Source organism: Cervus canadensis, chromosome X (assembly GCF_019320065.1).
Source record: "Cervus canadensis isolate Bull #8, Minnesota chromosome X, ASM1932006v1, whole genome shotgun sequence".
Taxonomy (NCBI): Eukaryota; Metazoa; Chordata; class Mammalia; order Artiodactyla; family Cervidae; genus Cervus; species Cervus canadensis.
This window is the reverse complement of record NC_057419.1, coordinates 138,027,243-138,044,612: the sequence shown is the minus strand read 5'-3', so window position 1 is coordinate 138,044,612 and position 17,370 is coordinate 138,027,243. Positions and strand designations below refer to the sequence as shown.

General features: G+C 38.6%; 1 protein-coding gene across 1 annotated transcript in view; it reads left to right on the top strand.

Annotated features, from left to right (window-relative positions):
• Positions 1–2,138: 2,138 nt before the first annotated feature.
• The window catches only part of VSIG1 (V-set and immunoglobulin domain containing 1), a 31,508-nt gene continuing 16,276 nt past the window's right edge, over positions 2,139–17,370 (top strand). Inside the window, exons 1-2 of the mRNA XM_043460079.1 lie at positions 2,139–2,352; positions 16,248–16,411. Of these exons, the coding sequence (XP_043316014.1) occupies positions 2,304–2,352; positions 16,248–16,411 (213 nt within the window). The 5' untranslated portion in view covers positions 2,139–2,303. The remainder of the gene's footprint in view (positions 2,353–16,247; positions 16,412–17,370) is intronic.

Genomic DNA, 17,370 nt, shown 5'->3' with positions numbered 1-17,370 from the left:
CCTCTAGAGTGTTTTGTGTTTGTATGAGAGATTCTGTCTGATGCTGCGGGGTTTTAGCAACAGCTTTAAGCCAACCCTTCCTCTCCCCATCTCAGAGTCAACCATCTTGGATATACCGAATTAATTAACAGGGTCTTCTTAGCACTTGCTTTATGCTTAGCACTCCCCTGTGAGTGGGAGGCCAGACGTTCAGGTTTGCCTGGGACTGTCATGATTTATGCTATCTGTCTCATGTAATTGGAGAAGAAAATGGCAACCCACTCCAGTGTTCTTGACTGGAGAATCCCATGGACAGAGAAGCCTGGCAGGCTGCAATCCATGGCTTTGCAAAGAGTTGGATATGACTGAGCAACTAAGCATAGCACAGCACAAGACCCTCCCTTAGGGAAGCCTAGGTACCCATGTGGGCGGCGATGGAGTGGGGGGCATAAGGGAAGGTGGGTGACAAAGACATGTAACAGTTATTTGGGGGGAAAAAGCGTTGCCTTGCACTCAAGCTGTGTCTTGGGAAAGGAAAGGAATGTTCTTTCTCTGCCACCTGCAGCTCGCTCTTCTTCTCCCCTACCCCGTATTGCCCAGCACCAAGAATTCAAGCCAGTGCTAGACTATGCTGTGTGTGGGTTTGGGAACAAGACTTCATTTAAGCATTGCTTTAGCAGGAAATGTGTACTCTTGGATTCATTCAAGGGGCTAACCAATACATTTTGGGACACGCTCCTTCTTAAGTTGGGAACTGCCTGTATAAGACCTGGTCCCCATCCTGGAGGGGCTCATAGACAGTCTACTTAGGGACCTCATTAATACACAGACTACTGAAGAGTAATCTGGTACCAACTGAGGGTATTGGATCTAAGTATAATACAGATTTATCCAAAAGGGAGTCCAGAGAGAGGCAGTTTATGAGCTCTTCAAAATTTTCACATAGGACAGTATGACTGATCTGTGCTAAGCATATGCTTAGATAGCAAGAGGAAGGAGGAGAAAGTTCTAAGTAGGGATCGAGTTCACTGGAAGCAAAGGTTTGGCATCAGACATGAGCATGGACAGGGAATGCTTTGAGAAGGTATGATATCTGATGAGAGCAAATGGCTTTCTGAGGAGTGGTGGGAAATTCACTTGGCTGAGATGAGATGGTGTCAAATGCTTTCTGTAACTTAAAGTTCATAAAACATATCACTGCAGTTTGCACATATTTCATGTGATTGAACACTCTTTGGGGCAATAACTTTTGACAGCATTTTTCAGATGGACGATTTAACCTGACTTAAATTCAGGTGAGACATGGGCAAGATCTTAGAAGGTTGGGAATCCAAATTAAGTGTGTGCTCCCTTCTAGTGAACATTCTTAAGTGTGCATTCCCTTCTAGTGAACCCCCTTTCTAAGTTAACCCTGTGGCACCTATTCAGTATCCTAATTCTGAAAAAATTCAGACTCATCCAGTGGAAGTCTTAGCTCATTTATTTACTCTGCGACCCCATGGACTATAGCCCTCAAGGCTCCTCTATCCATTTTCCAGGTAAGAATACTGGAATGGGTTACCATTTCCTCCTCCAGTGGATCTTCCTGACCCAGGGATCGAACCTGCATCTCCTGCATTGCAGGCAGATTCTTTACCTGCTGAGCCATTGGGCAAGCCCAACCAATTTGCAAAATTAGGTGAATGAATAAAAGGAACAGGATTTCTAACTTGAAAGACAAAAACATGCAATTCACTGTACCACTAGGGCTTCAAAAAAGTGTGATGTGTCCAGAGTTTGTTCACATTGAAACTGGATGCTTTCTTGCTTCATGTCCTCTGTGCCCTTCCTGTGAACCCTGTCTCCTGAGAAAATCTTAGAACATTAATTTGCTAACTTAATTTGTAAAAAGTTAGTGAATCAATGCCATAAGGCATTTATGGAAGTATTTAAATTAATTAACCTTGTCAACTTTTATTTATGTAGGTTCTCTTCCAATTATATCTTTTCCCCTCAAGTATAACTTTTTAATAAGATTAATTTTAAACAATAAAACTTAGGAATCTGTGTACAAAGAACTGTAAGAATTTAAATACGTGGGTTTATCATTAACACAGTAGCAAATATATCAAGGAAACACGCCCCATGAAAAACATTTCAAAGAAACACACATCTGCTCTGAGAAAGGTCTGTAACCAATAAGTAAGCCCCAAGAAGCTTGTTTGCCTGGTGATGCCGGCAGATAAGCCTGGCAAACCTCGGTGTGACTGAAGAAGTCAGTTTGAGACTCAGCCTAGCCCAGGCAAGCTACTGGACCTTGACTGCGCTCAGCGAACCTCAGCACAATGGGGTTAACATTTTGGAAGGTGTTTCTGATTCTCAACTGCCTTGCAGGTAAGGGGAGCAGATCTCCAGCCCACCAAAGATCATTGGGAATGGAGTTTCCTTTTAAACTGAAATTGCAAATTTTTTTTACATAGAATATTCCCCTCCTGTGCTTAAAAGGAACTATATTAGTGTGCTGAGTAAAACAATTTTCAGAAAACTTGCTTAGCAAATATGTGCTATGCTGATATTTTGGGAACCCAGGCTGTAAATAGAATTGTTTTATGTAGCTTCTGAATTAGAATCACCCCCTCAAATTGCAGTATCTTTCTTTTTTTAGCTTGAAAGTTGAACAGATGAATTTACTCAGAAGCTGAAGTTTGTGCCAATGATACTTTTCTTCCTCTGTTTTATTTGACTGTTTCCTTCAAATTCATTTTGATCGACTTGCTAAACTTGGCTGGGAGCACCTGTCATGCTTAACTATCTAACATTTCCTAAGAGTTGTACTTTTCAAGATAAGATGGTATTTAGGAAAATACATGAGTAATTTATTGTTGCGCACAATATGGGTGTTTTTAGGGATCTGAGCAAAACAAAATCATTTTTAGAGTCAAAATCCTAATATTGGTAGACCCAGGAGAGATCACTAGTTCAGAAAAATCCCTTGGTTAGTTTTTTCTGATACCAGATATATTTTGAATCTCTTCTTATGATAAATTAGGTCCATGGTAGATTCAATAAGGTTGTTTATCCAAGAAATGTCTTTGCAACCCCATGGACTATACAATCCATGGAATTCTCTAGGCCAGAATACTGGAGTGGGTAGCCTTTCTCTTCTCCAGGGGATCTTCCCACTCCAGAGATCGAACCCAGGTCTCCCACATTGCAGGCGGATTCTTTACCAGCTGAGCCACAAGGGAAGCCCTAAGTAATATTAGGCAGTTATTAGAATGAGGTTTACTAAGCATATTTAACAGCATAAGAAAATTCTCAAGATAAAATACTAAGGGAAAAGCAGGATATACCCACATGCTTAGAATAAATTCTTAGAAAGTTATGTACCAAACTGTTCATGATGATTACCTCTGGCTGATGGGATTATAGATGAGTTTAATCTTAACTCCCCTGCCTTTTCATATTTTCTATGGTTTCTACAAAGAACACTGTATTACACTATTTATATCATCAGAAATGTTACTTTTCAAAACTATATGATATTTAGTAATAATTCTCTAAATGTTCATTGCTAAATGTTTAAGCAGACATGTTCTGTGGAGTTACCTCCAGTGATCTAGCCAGGACTTAGAACTGGAAAAAGCTGCCTTTCTCAATTTCCATCCTGGTGGGAACATATGTTCCTATTTTCCCTTTCCTCCAGGAATATTCATTTTAAACCTTAACTTTAGACAGTGAAAGTCTTTGTCCCTTTAAAAGAGATTCCGGTCATTAGCTAATTGGGTTGCCATGGGCCTTCTGCAGCAGCCTCTAAAATCACACCTGTAGTCAACACCTACTTCCCTCTCTGAGGCTTACCTCTGGCCTGTACTAGATACCCATTTTGGAACAGTTACAAGAGTGGCTTCTACTATAACTAATGTAGATAAAATTTTTACTGATTATAAATGTAATGTATGGTCTTTGTAGACAGTTGGAAATATGGAAACATATAAACAAGAAAATAAAAGTCACCAGAAATCTTATCAGAGATTATGGTGAATTTCTTATTTTTTTCCTCTTGCAAGTAAATAGTATATTACAGAATTGAGTTTATATCTTGTATACAATTTTTTTATTGTTTAAAAACTTACTTAGATGATATCGGGATCTTACTTGATTGTGACTTTCTGAACAAAGCACAGTTACCAATAAATACTTCAGAGCCTTTGTTTTTAAGTTACTAACTGATTTTGCTAATGCATAGTGTACATATACAATCTAGCTGGCCCAACAAAATGTGGTAGTATCAGTCTAGCAGATAGAATAGAAATATGGTACGATACAGAACAGACTTTTGGACTCTGTGGGAGAAGGCGAGGGTGGGATGTTTAGAGAGAACAGCATCGAAACATGTATGTTATCAAGGGTGAAACAGATCACCAGCCCAGGTTGGATGCATGAGACAAGTGCTCGGGGCTGGTGCACTGGGAAGACCCAGAGGGATCGGGTGGAGAGGGAGGTGGGAGGGGGGATCGGGATGGGGAATACATGTAAATCCATGGCTGATTCATGTCAATGTATGGCAAAAACCACTACAATATTGTAAAGTAATTAGCCTCCAACTAATACAAATAAATGGAAAAAAAAGAAATATGGTACAATATATTGTTGTTTGCAGTGCTTACATATGTATGGAAGTCAGAGAAAGAATTCAGTAAGCTATGCCTGGTATTAGTAGTGTCCATCAGTTGATCCAGAAATGGCTGTGAGGCAGCTGGTAGTGTTTCCATCAATGTGTAATTTGATGTGCTATCTGAACTTGTTTCCTGGTCAGGAAGAATGTCACATTTTTGGTGTCAAGCATGGTGCTTGGCACATAGTGGGCACATAGGAAATGTTTACTGAAAATTAATTACCTTCTGAAATCCTGCCATTTGTGACATGGATGGACCTTAAGGACGTTATGCTAAGTGAGATAAGTCAGAGAAAGACAAACACTGTATGATCTCACTCATATGTGGAATCTGAAAAAACAACAACCTGAATTCATAGAAACAGAGAGTATAGTGGTGGCTACCAGGGATGGTGGTTGTGGGATAATGGGGGTGATGTTGATCAAACGGTAACAAACTTCCAGTTAGAAGATGAGTAAGTACTAGGGATCTAATGTACAGCATGATGACTGTAATTGACAATACTGTATACTTGAAAGTTATTTAGAGAGTAGATCTTAAATATTGTCACCACAAAAAAGAAATGGTAATTATGTGATGTGATGAAAGTATTAGTTAATGCTTTGGTGGTAATCATTTTGCAATATATGTCAAATCAACACTTTGTACAGCTTAAACTTATGCAATGTTATATGTTAATTATATCTGAATAAAGGTAGAAAAACAAAAGAGTGAGTTACCTTCTCAAACCCCAAACATTCAGAAATTATTTTCACATACATATATAAAATAAATTTTTTGGACAACTAAGCAAGACAGATTTTATTTTAATGAAAGCCTTTCTACTGACTTCTAAGGAAGTCAGGTATATTCCACTTCAGGAAAATAATTTTATTGAAAAACATCTTCAGAAAGTTCAAGCATATCATTTTGGATGCTTGTAGTATAGTCACCTGTTGGAAAGATATGTTAATGTTGTTTCCATTTTCACAAGTTACGTGCTATGCATTTGAATGCAGTAACATATTTGAACTTTAGTCAGATCCATAAAGTTAGTGATCACTTGATTATTGCCTAACTCAAAAATGAAGCAATTTTACATGAAGTTGCTTGAAATTAAATCACTTAGATTGCATCAGGTCAAATATGTCTGTTTGGTATGTTACAATAATAATCCCCCTAAGAAAAGAGCCTGTCACATTGTAGGCATTAAATTGATGAATGAACAATCATTACCAAAACATGAGGCATTTAAAATCTGTTTAGAGTGTTGATTAACTCAAGTGTATACACCTTGGATTATTTTCCTTTAATAATATGCACTGATTTTTAAAAACAGTCACACATATTTCAACCACGTATGTGTTCTTTGGGTGGGGGAGTATTTTTTTAATTCAGCCAGGTCAGTGAGTGAAATTGCAGTGCTCAGTTTTGTTTAAATCAGGTGCTAATCTTTATTTTGCTGTACAGTCAGTCTTGTCAATGTATAGGTTTTTTTTCCTTCTTCAATTTTTAAATAATTTCTCAATTTAGACTAAATGAATCCAAAGGAAGGGAACATTTTTTCCCCTGACACACACAGAATCACTTTCAGTTTAAGACTAAATTTTACTTTTCACTATCCACATGTGGTTATTCACATATAACTTAATTCAAATTAAATAAAATAAGAAATTCAGTTCTTCAGTTGCACTAGCAATATTTCAGGTGCTCCATAACTGCATGTGGGTAATGGGCTTCCCCAGGGGGTGGCTCAGACAATAAAGAATTCGCTTGCAATTCAGGAGACTTGGGTTCGATCCCTGGGTTGGAGAGATCCCCTGAAGAAGGAAATGGTAACCCACTCCAGTATTCTTGCCTGGGAAATCCCATGGACAAAGGAGACTGGCGGACTAACACTTTCACGCCCTCAGCAGTGAAAGCGCGAAGTCCTAACTGCTGGGGTCACAAAGAGTTGGACACAACAACTGAGCAACTAACACTTACTTTTTCACTTTCAATGGCTACTTTCATCACGGAAAGTTCTATTGGACAGTGATCTCAGAGGCTTAAGTAATGTTCACTAATAGAATGATGTGACATTTTTTAAAAGTTCATCTGGAAGTATATAACTCTGAAGTGCATTGTCATTATATTAGAAATGGACAGTTTCTGAAAACTGTCTTTTCTTCAGAATTTAAGGATTGATTATGGTGCTGAGTATTGGGAATCAGGACAATAAAAATGGTCTGGAAATATTGCGTTGCCAATTGTTACCTATTTACAGAACAACGTGTTGTATCCTTAAAAATATTTTGTCTCACAATAGATTTGGAGGTTACTGTACTTATTCTGAGGTGATATTGTTGAGCTTTTATACACCTCAATAGACATATTTATATGTGCTAAATTGCTTCAGTTGTGTCCGACTCTGTGTGTCCCTATGGACTGTAGCCTGCCAGGCTTCTCTGTCTGCCAGGATTCTCCAGGCATGAGTACTGGAGTGCATTGCTGTGCCCTCCTCCAGGGGATCTTCCAGACCCAGGGATCAAACCCATGACTCTTACGTCTCCTGCATTGGCAGGTGGGTTCTTTACCACTAGCGCCATATTTATATGGCTTCTATTAAAAATATGTTGAAAATATTTAAATCAGAGTGTTACCAACTCCTTGATTTTCATTTGCCTCCATTCTGGTCTGTGCTATATAAATGGTTCGTGGTGCATTGACATGGCAGGCAGAGATAGTATCTGTCTTGTTCATTATTATTTCCCCAGTGTTAGTGCTGTTCATGGTATAAAATAGGTGCTCAGCAGATATTATTAGTTGATAGGCATCACGACTTTTTCCATGGCTTGCTTTGTGTGAGAATTGTGTTCACTCTGCCTTCAGGCACTTTTGTTGAGAGCAGCCCTTAGAGGCTTTTCTGTTTTGTTTTGTGTTTTTTTTTTTTTTACTTTACCTATCAAAAGTTATTACCATTACCCAATCCCATAATGGGCTTCCCTTGTGGCTCAGCTGGTAAGGAATCGACCTGCAGTGCGGGAGTCCTGGGTTTGACCCCTGGTGTGGGAAGATCCCCTGGAGAAGTGAAAGGCTACCCACTCCAGTATTCTGGCCTGGAGAATTCTATGGACTGTATAGTACATGGGGTTGCGAAGAGTCGGACACGACTGAGCGACTTTCACTTCACTTCATTTCAATTCCATAGTAGATTTTGGGATGTAAACTAGAGGACAAAAATGACGGCCAAATAATATCTTTAAAATCCCTTTTTTAGAGGAAAGTTTATGGTAACTTTAATGGCCACCAAATCCTCATTCTATCCCTTTAATTTTGGATGCTTTAAAGACATTTGGAAGTCACTATTTGCGCATAGCCAGAGATGGATGAGCCTAACTTCCAGGAGAAAAAAAAAAAAAAAAGGGCTTTTGAGGGGGGGAGAGTCACTTAGCGATCTCCAGTGAATTTTCCATCAAAAAGAGTAGCTGCTTTCTGCACTCCAGCTTTGTTTTGTGGGGAGGTGTTATGGGAACCAGGAATGCATAGGAAGGAGAACATTGGGAGAGGGAAAACTGTATGGAGTCAGAAGATGCTGCATGAGTGCCTACCCTAAAATACTTCTCTCAATTCATCAAGACATTGATGTAAACAGCCAACTCCGGGAGAGAAGCATCTGGATCAGATGACCTGGCTGTGACAGAGAACATGGCTATTGAGTCCAGGAAACTAGGGGTAATCAGTACAATAGTTTGTTTTTTCTTTAAAATTTTCAAAATATTTGTTAAATCCCTGAGTTCCTTTTGCCTGACCCCTGTCACTAAGAAAAAATAAAATTAAAGTCATCTTTGGGAAGGGGGCCAGGAATTTGTCTTTCTGTACTATTTCCTCTGATCTTCCTGTCATCTTTGTATCTTCATCCTGTCCCAACCCTGAAGGTAGCTAGCTTTCTCATTCTAGCCCCCCTGCAGCATAGAGAGCATCTTTTAAACTTGACCGTTTTTTAACACCTGCCTGACAGTCATGTTCCACCCTGGAGAGCTTCTATATTCTATACTCTGACTTTGCAATGGATAATAACCAGTTATTCAAATGAGCTAACGCCTCTATAAAGTGAAAGTGAAGTCGCTCAGTTGTGTCCGACTCTTTGCTACCCCATGGACTGTAGCCTACCATGCTCTTCCGTCCATGGGATTTTCCAGGCAAGAGTACTGGAGTGGGGTGCCATTTCCTTCTCCAGGGGATCTTCCCAACCCAGGGATCGAACCTGGGTCTCCTGCATTGTAGGCAGACGCTTTACCATTTGATCCACCAGGGAAGATACTATGCCTCTATAATGTTATCCAAAGTAACATCGCCTGTAACACCCCTAGGGAAATTGCTTGCATAGTACTAAGGATTTCAAGTACACTGGTAGGCTGAATTTTGGAGTAGGAGGCTCTTCAGTGTTCCTCCAAATCATATGGGCAGCAGATCCTTTTGTAAGGTCAGCAGTTCTCAGACATCGTGGTCTCACGCCCTTTTACAATCTTAAATCTTGAAGATTTCTGGTTTGGACAAAATGACACAGATCTGTTTCTCCTTGCTTCTCCCTGCTAAGCACAAGTATAAAGCCTCCCTGGAAATAATGCAAGAGACGACCAAAGGAGAACTCAGAAAGATATTAAGATGAAAGCAGGGCTTTCCCTGGTGGCTTAGTGATGAAGAATCCGCCTGCCAAGTCAGGAGACGTGGGTTTGGCCCCTGATCTGGGAAGGTCCCGCATGCCGCTGAGCAACTAAGCCTGTGTGCCACAACTGTGGAGCCTGTGCTCTAGAGCCCTTGCCCCACAACAAGGGACACCACCACAATGAAGAAGCCAGCACACTGCAGCTACAAGAGTAGCCCCCTCTCTCCCCAGCTAGAGAAAAACCTGCAGAGCACCGAAGACCCAGAACAGCCAAAAATAAATGAATACATAAAAACTTTTTAAAGAGAAGAGAAAAAGCAAACTTGCTTGGGACTCTGGAAACAACAGAGAGGCAGGATGTCTTATGTCTCTTTACCCAAAGGAGGAAGAGAACCCAGAATGAGTGGGAGTCCCTCTGACATCAGATGAGCTAAACACAGTGGCAAGAGGGAATCATCAGGAATCCCGCCAACAATAGTAGACAAAAGAAGCAATCTCCTTCCTCACTGGGCCTGAGATTCCCTACTTTCACCTAGCGATTCTGAGGTGGGAGGGTGAAACAGAAAAGAGGGATGAAGTCACAGCAAGTGCCTGGTTCTAGAAGGCTCTTTGTCTCTCCTCCCCCAAACAGAGACACCAGAGCAGCTGGGGGGTTCCAGTAGGGGTGTCTCGCCATACCTATCCTCCGCTGAAAGACACTCAGCAGCCTGACCTGGGGAAATGCTTCCACCCACTCAGGCAACAGGGTCAGCGATGTACAGAAGTCCTGCTGACTCCAGATAACCAAACAGACCAAAACAATACCACAAAGACCGAAAATTAAACTAGCATTATAAATACAGCCCACAAAGTAGGCTGAGAGCTGTGCACAGAACATAAATAAAATGGACTATCTGCTAAAATGAAAGATTTAAAATAGAAGTTTCCTAACTTAATAGACAAAATGTCTATAGGTTTTGACAAATGTATAATCACATATATCCACCATTATATTATTGTACAGAGTATTTTCACTGTCCTAAAAATCCTTTTTGCTCTACCTGTTGATGCCTTCCTCTATACCAGTGCCTTGCAACCATTGATCTGTTTACTGTCTCCATAGTTTTGCCTTTTCCAGAATGTCATTTAAGTTGGACTCACACAGTGTGTAGCCTTTTCAGATTGACTTCTTGATTTCTCCATGTCTTTTCACGGCTTGATAACTCATTGATTTTCAGCACTGAGTAACATTGCATTGTCCGGATATACCACAGTTTTTTAATCCATTCACCTACTGAAGGACAGACATCTTGGTTGCTTCCAAGTTGTAGCAGTTATAAATAAATCTTCTGTAAACATCTCTGTGCAGATTTTTTTGTGTGGACATATGTTTTCAGCTTCTTTGGTTAAATGTCAAGGAACACAATTGCTGGATAGTATGGTCAGAGTATGTTTGGTTTTGTAAGAAACCACCAAACTGAAAGTGGCTGTACCATTTTAGCCTTTCCACCAGCAACAAATGAGAGTTTCTGTTGCTCCACATCCTCATCAGCATTGTGTGTTGTGAATTTTTTTAATTAAAAAAAATTTTTTTTTGGCTGTGCCATGTGGCTTGTGTGATCTTAGTTCCCTGACCAAGGATCCAACCTGCACCCCATGCATTAGACACCTGGAGTCTTAACCACTGGATTACCAGGGAAGTACCCCCTGTAGTGTTGTTTTAATTAGCATTTCCCTGATGACATACAATGTGGAAGATCTTTTCATATGCTCATTTGCCATCTATATATTACCTTTGGTGAGATGTCCCTTGATGGTACCTAGTCCATTTTTAAAATCCAGTTGTCTGCTTATTACTGAGTTTTAAGAGTTCTCTTGACATTGTCTTTCACAGAGCAGTTTCAGTTTTAATGAAGTTCAGTTTTGTCAACTTTTTCTTTCATGGATCATGCCTTTGATGTTGTATCTAAAGTCATCATCAAACCCAAGGTCATCTAGATTTTCTCCAATGCTGTCTATGTTCGAGGAGTTTTTGTTTTGCTTTTTACATTTAGATCTGTGATCCATTTTGAGATAATTTTGTGAAATGTGTAAGATATATGTATAGATTATTATTATGGTGCCCGTGGACATCCATTGTTCCAGCACCGTTTGTTGAGATTTTCTTTCCTCCATTGTGTTGCCTTTGCTCCTTTGTCAAAGATCAGTTGATTATATTTATGTGAGTCTGTTTCTAGCCTCTCTATTCTGGTCCATTGATCTTTTTGTCTATTCCTCCATCAGTACTACATGGTCTTGATTACTGTAGCTTTATAGGAAGTCTTAAAGTTGGTAATATCAGTCCTCTGACTTTGTTCTTCTCCTTTAGTATTTTGTGTTGATTATTCTGGGTCTTTTGTCTCTCCATATAAACTTTTGAGTAACTTAGTTGATATCCACACGATAACTTGCTGGGATTTTGATTGGGATTACATTGACTCTATAGATCAAGTTGGGAAGAACTGACATCTTGACAATATTGTCTTCCTATCCTTAGGAATGAAATATCTCTCCATTTATTATTTCTTCTTTCATTTCTTCCATCAGAGTTGTTAGTTTTCTTCATATAGATCTTGTACATATTTTGTTAGACTTAAGTATTTGATTTAAATTTTGTGTATTTTATATAAATGATTGTGTGTTCTTTTATTTTAATTTTATTGGAGCACAGTTGATTTACAATGTTGTGTTAGTTTCAGGTGTATGGCTAAGTGATTCAGTTATAAATACACATATATTCATTCTTTTTCAGATTATTTTCTCATATAGATTATCCCAGAATATTGAGTAGAGTTCCCTGTGCTACACAGAAGGTCCTTTTTGGTTACCTGTCTTATGTATAGTAGTGTGTGTGTGTTCATCCCAATCTCCTAATTTATCCCATTGTGTTTTTAATTTTAAATTCTACTTGTTCATTGCTAGTATACAGGAAAGCAATAAAGTTTTGTACATTAACCTTGTATCTTGGAACTTTCTTATAATCACTAACTAGTTTCAGGAGTTTTTTTGCTGATTTTTTTTGGTTTTCTGCATAGGCAGCATGTCATCTGTCATTTTGCACAATCCATATACCTTTTATTTCCTTTTTGTGTCTTATTGCATCAGCTAGGACTTCCAGTATAAGACTGAAAAGGAGTGATGAGAGGGGATATCCTTGCCTTGTTCCTGATCTTAGTAGGAAAGCTTCTAGTTTTTCACCATTATGTATGATATTAGCTGTTGGAATTTTGTAGCTGTTCTACATCAAATTGAAGGAGTTCCCTATTCTTAGTTTATTGAGAGTCTTTATTATGAATACATGTTAGACTTTGTCAAATGCTTTCTCTGCATATATTGATATCATGTGATTTTTTTTCTTTAGCCTATTTCTGTGATAATGAATTGATTTTCAAGTGTTGAACCAGGCTTGCATGCTTGGTATAAATCACACTGGGTCTTGGTGTAGAAATTCATTTTACTCATTGTTGGATTTGATTTGCTAATATTTTGTTGAGGATTTTTGCATCTGTATTCATAAGACATATTGGTCTATAGTTTTCTTGTAATATCTTTTTCTGGTTTTAGTATTAGGGTGACGTTGGCATCTTAGGATGAGTTAGGAAGCATTCCCTTTGTTCTGTTTTCTAAAGGAGATTGTAGACAGTTGATACAGTTTCTTCCTTAAATATTTGATAGGATTCACCAGTGAACCCATTTGAACCTGGTGCTTTCTATTTTGGAAAGTTTTTAATTATTTATTCAATTTCTTTCATAGATACAGAATAGACATAGGCTTGTTCCAATTGGCTACTTTTTGTGTGAGTTTTGGCGATTGTGTCTTTCAAGAAATTGGGCCATTTAATCTAGGTTGTCAAATTTGTGGGCATAGATTTGTTCCTGGTATTCTTTTATTAATCTTTTTAATGTCCATGGTATCTGCAGTGATGGCCCCTCTTTTATTAGTAATTATAGCCTTTGTATTTTTTTCTTAGTTAGCCTAACTAGAGCCTTATCAATTTTCTTTATCTTTTCAGATAACCAGTTTTGGTTTCATTGGTTTTGTCTATTTATTTCCTGTTTTCAGTTTCATTGATTTCTACTCTAATTTTCATTATTTCTTTTCGTCTGCTTACTTCGAATTTAATATACTCTTAAATTTTTTTTTAATTTTATGGAAATATAGTTTATTTACAATGTATTAATTTCTGCTGTACAGCAAAGTTATTCAGTTATACATATATGTTCTTTTTCATATTCTTTACCATTATGGTTTATCACTGGATACTGAGGATAGCTCCCTGTGCTATACAGTAGGACCTTATTGTTTATTACTCTTCTTCTTCTAGTTTCCTAAGGAACAAGCTCAGATGATTGATTTTAGAGCTTTCACATTCAGTGTTGTAAATCTTCCTCTAAGCCCTGTTTTGGTGGCATACCATAAATTTTGATAAGTTGTATTTTCACTTTCATCTAGTTAAAAAATATTTTAAAATTTCTCCTGAGATTTCTTCTTTGACCCATATGTTATTTAGAAGCATGTTGTTTAATCTCCTAGTATTTTGGGACTTTCAAGTAATCTTTTCTGTTATTGATTTCTACTTTATTTTCATTGTGGTCTGAGAGCAGACAGTGTTTGATTTCTGTTCTTTTAAAATTGTTAAGGTCTTCTTTATGGCCCAGAATGTGGTCTGTCTTGGTGAGTAATCATAGTGTTTTTTAAAAATTATTTAATTTTAATTGGAGGCTAATTACTTTACAATATTGTGGTGGTTTTTGCCATACATCTACATGAATCAGCCATGGGTGTACATGTGTTGCCACCATCCTGACCCCCCTCCCTCCTCCCTGCCTACCCCATCCCTCTGGAATGTCCCAGACCACCAGCTTTGGGTACCCTGCTTCATGCATAGAATTTGCACTGGTCATCTATTTTACATACAGTAATATACATGTTTTGTTTCAATGTTATTCTCAAAGTACATCTCTTTGTATAGATGGGCTTCCCAGATGGTGCTCGTGATAAAGAACCCACCTGCCAGTACAGGAGACATGAGAGATGTGGGTTTGATCCCGGGGTAGAGAAGATTCCCCTAGAGGATGGCATGGCAACCCACTCCAGTATTCTTGCCTGGAGAATCCTGTGGACAGAGGAACTTGGTGGGCTACAGTCCACAGGGTCATAAAGAGTCGGACACAATTGAAGTGACTTGGCACTGATGCACACAAGGCTCTTTGTATAGAACACTCTACCCCAAAAGAGCAGAATGCACTTTTTTACCCAAGCACCCAAGAACACTTAGCAAGATAGACCATAGGCATGTCCATATAACAGACCTCAGCAACTTTAAAAAATTTGAAATTAAAGTTTATTTTCTGAGTGCAGTGGAAATACACTATAAAGCAGGAACAGAAAGACAACAGGACAGTCTCTAAATACTTGAAAATTATGCAGCACACTTCTAAATAATCTGTGGATCAATGAGAAAGTCTCAAAGGAAATTTTTAAAATATATATAGAACTGAGTGAAAATTGAAATATAAAATACAGACAAATGTAACATGCAGCTAAAGCAGTGCTGAGAGAGAAATTTATAACACTAAATGCTTAGATTTGAAATGAAGAAAAGTCTCAAGGGAATGATTGAAATTTTTATATCAAGGAACTAGGAAAAAAAGAATAAAACAAACCCAAAACAAGCAGAAGGAAGGAAACAATCAAGAGCTGAAATCAATGGAATTTAAATAGGAAAACTATAGAGAAAATTAAATGAAATAAAGTCTGTTTTTTTGAAAAAAAGTTGATAAACCTCTAACAAGATTGATAAAAATAAGAAGAGATAAGACACAAATTGTCAATATCAGAAATGAAATATGGGATATCACTATATATCCTGCAGTCATTAAAAATACAATAAGGGAATACTATGAGCAACTTTATTCACATATTTGATGACTTATAAGAAATGGATCAATTCCTCAAAAACAACAAAGTACTAAAACTCACTCAATAGAAGATGTATTGTCTGACTATCTCTATAATCATTAAGGAAATTGAATTCATAATTTAAAAACCTCCTGAAAAAAGAAATCTCCAGGCCTAGATACTTTCACTGTATAATTCTACCAAATGTTTAAAAAATAATTAACAATTTTATACAATTTTTTCAAAAAAATAGAAGAAGAGGAGGGAACATCTCAAACTTGTTTTTGAAACTAGTATTAACCTGATACAAAAACCAGATAAAGACATACAAAAATATTATGAACATAATTTTGATCTTGTGCCTGCACTAAGTTCCTCAGTTGTGTCTGACTTTGCGACCCCATGGACTGTAGCCTGCCAGACTCCTCTGTCCATGGAATTTTCCAGGAAAGAACACTGGAGTGGGTTGTCATTTCCTCCTCCAGGGAATCTTCCCAACCCAGGGGTCAAACCTGCATCTCCTGCATTGGCAGGCTGATTCTTTACCACTGCAGGTCTTGTAGCCTCCCTAAAATGGTCTTAGGGCTAGGATAACCAACTCATTTAGTTTTCTTAGGACTTTCCTGGTTTAAGCACTGAAAAGTCCTAGCAAAACCAGCATCACTTGCTCAAGACCTACCTGGTTTTAAAACTGAATGTGCCACATGCAAGGAACTTCATCAGCCCTGGACCAACTGCATTGGTTGTTCTCAATAGTCATGGACTTTTTGGGTCTCTGGACAACACTTTAAGAACTTCCGTGTCAGGCCATACTCACACAGAAGAAATTCTCAGTTTAATATTGTTAACTCACCACCACATAGAAGTTGAAGATCTTCACACTGTAATTAGTTAGAAATTCTCCTACCCCATGCCAGTTGCTTGCTTGACTTTCAGACATGGTTCATTCTACATTCTCCTCCTCACCTTGGATTCCTCAAATAAGATGTCATGTAATAAAAAAAAAAAAAAAGTCACTAGAATGTGAAGGTGTGCCATTGTTGTTTGATGATTATCTTTTCAGGTCAAGTTAATGGAGTGCAAGTGACCATCCCAGACAGTTTTGTGAATGTGACTGTTGGATCTGATGTCACTCTCATCTGCACCTACACCACCACTGTGGCCTCACTGAACAAGCTCTCCATTCAGTGGACATTCTTCCATAAGGAGGAGTCACAACCAGTTTCTGTAAGAACTTTTTCCCCATGAACTATTCCCCTTCAGTAGTTCTGACATAAACTGTTGGGGTCAGTGTGTGAAGAAGGAATGGTAAGCCAGTGGCAACAGGAGCAGAGCCTCAGATACTAGAAGTTTGGAGATAGCTGTTTAGGGAAGATCATCCTCTAAGTGACAGCCTTTGTCCTCTCCTCATATTTAGTTACAGCCTGTGACCTCCATTCTGTGTAGGTCAGCATCAAGTATATCATATATTCTAGAGTAGGCAGGAAGGGTCTTTCTTAGGTGAAATGAGCAGTAGTTCTGAAAGGGCTTCCCCTCCTCCAGATCTCTCCCTATTATTTTCAGAAAACTCTAGTTCAAATATGTGTCCTAATTGATCCGCAGATCTCTGTGAAACTTAGTATCTGGACACTGCTTGTCAAGTGAGCTAGCTCATTGTACCAGACTGAGTCCTAATGGAATGAGACTCCCTACATGGGTGGGTAAGGGCAAAGTCGTAATGAACCCTGGGGAATCAGAGGCAGCTGGAGGCTAGAGGATAAGGGACTGGAAGGGAGGCTGGGGTCTGGGTAAGAGGTAACTGGGGGAGGGTGGATGAAAGTCAGAGGAGGATGATTCTACTTGCAAGTTGCCTATTCCTAGATTTTTTTTCATCTGGCCTTAAGGGTAATTCCTCCTTTAAATCAGTCCAAAGACTAAAATGAATATACTCAAAAGTGTGTGGTTTATGTGTGTGTGTTGGGGGAGGGGGCATATGTGTGTACATTTATGCATGTGAGTGTGCAAGCATGTATGCCAATACATATCCCTTGAGGGGGAAAAATCTGTAGCTTTCATCAGATTTTCAAAAGGATGTATGATCCAAAACAAGGAGTTCAGAGAAGAGACAAATCAGTGTGGTTTGGATATAGTTGAGTTGGGCCTTGAAGGAAAGCAAGGGTGATGATGAGAGAAGATAGGGAGAGAGG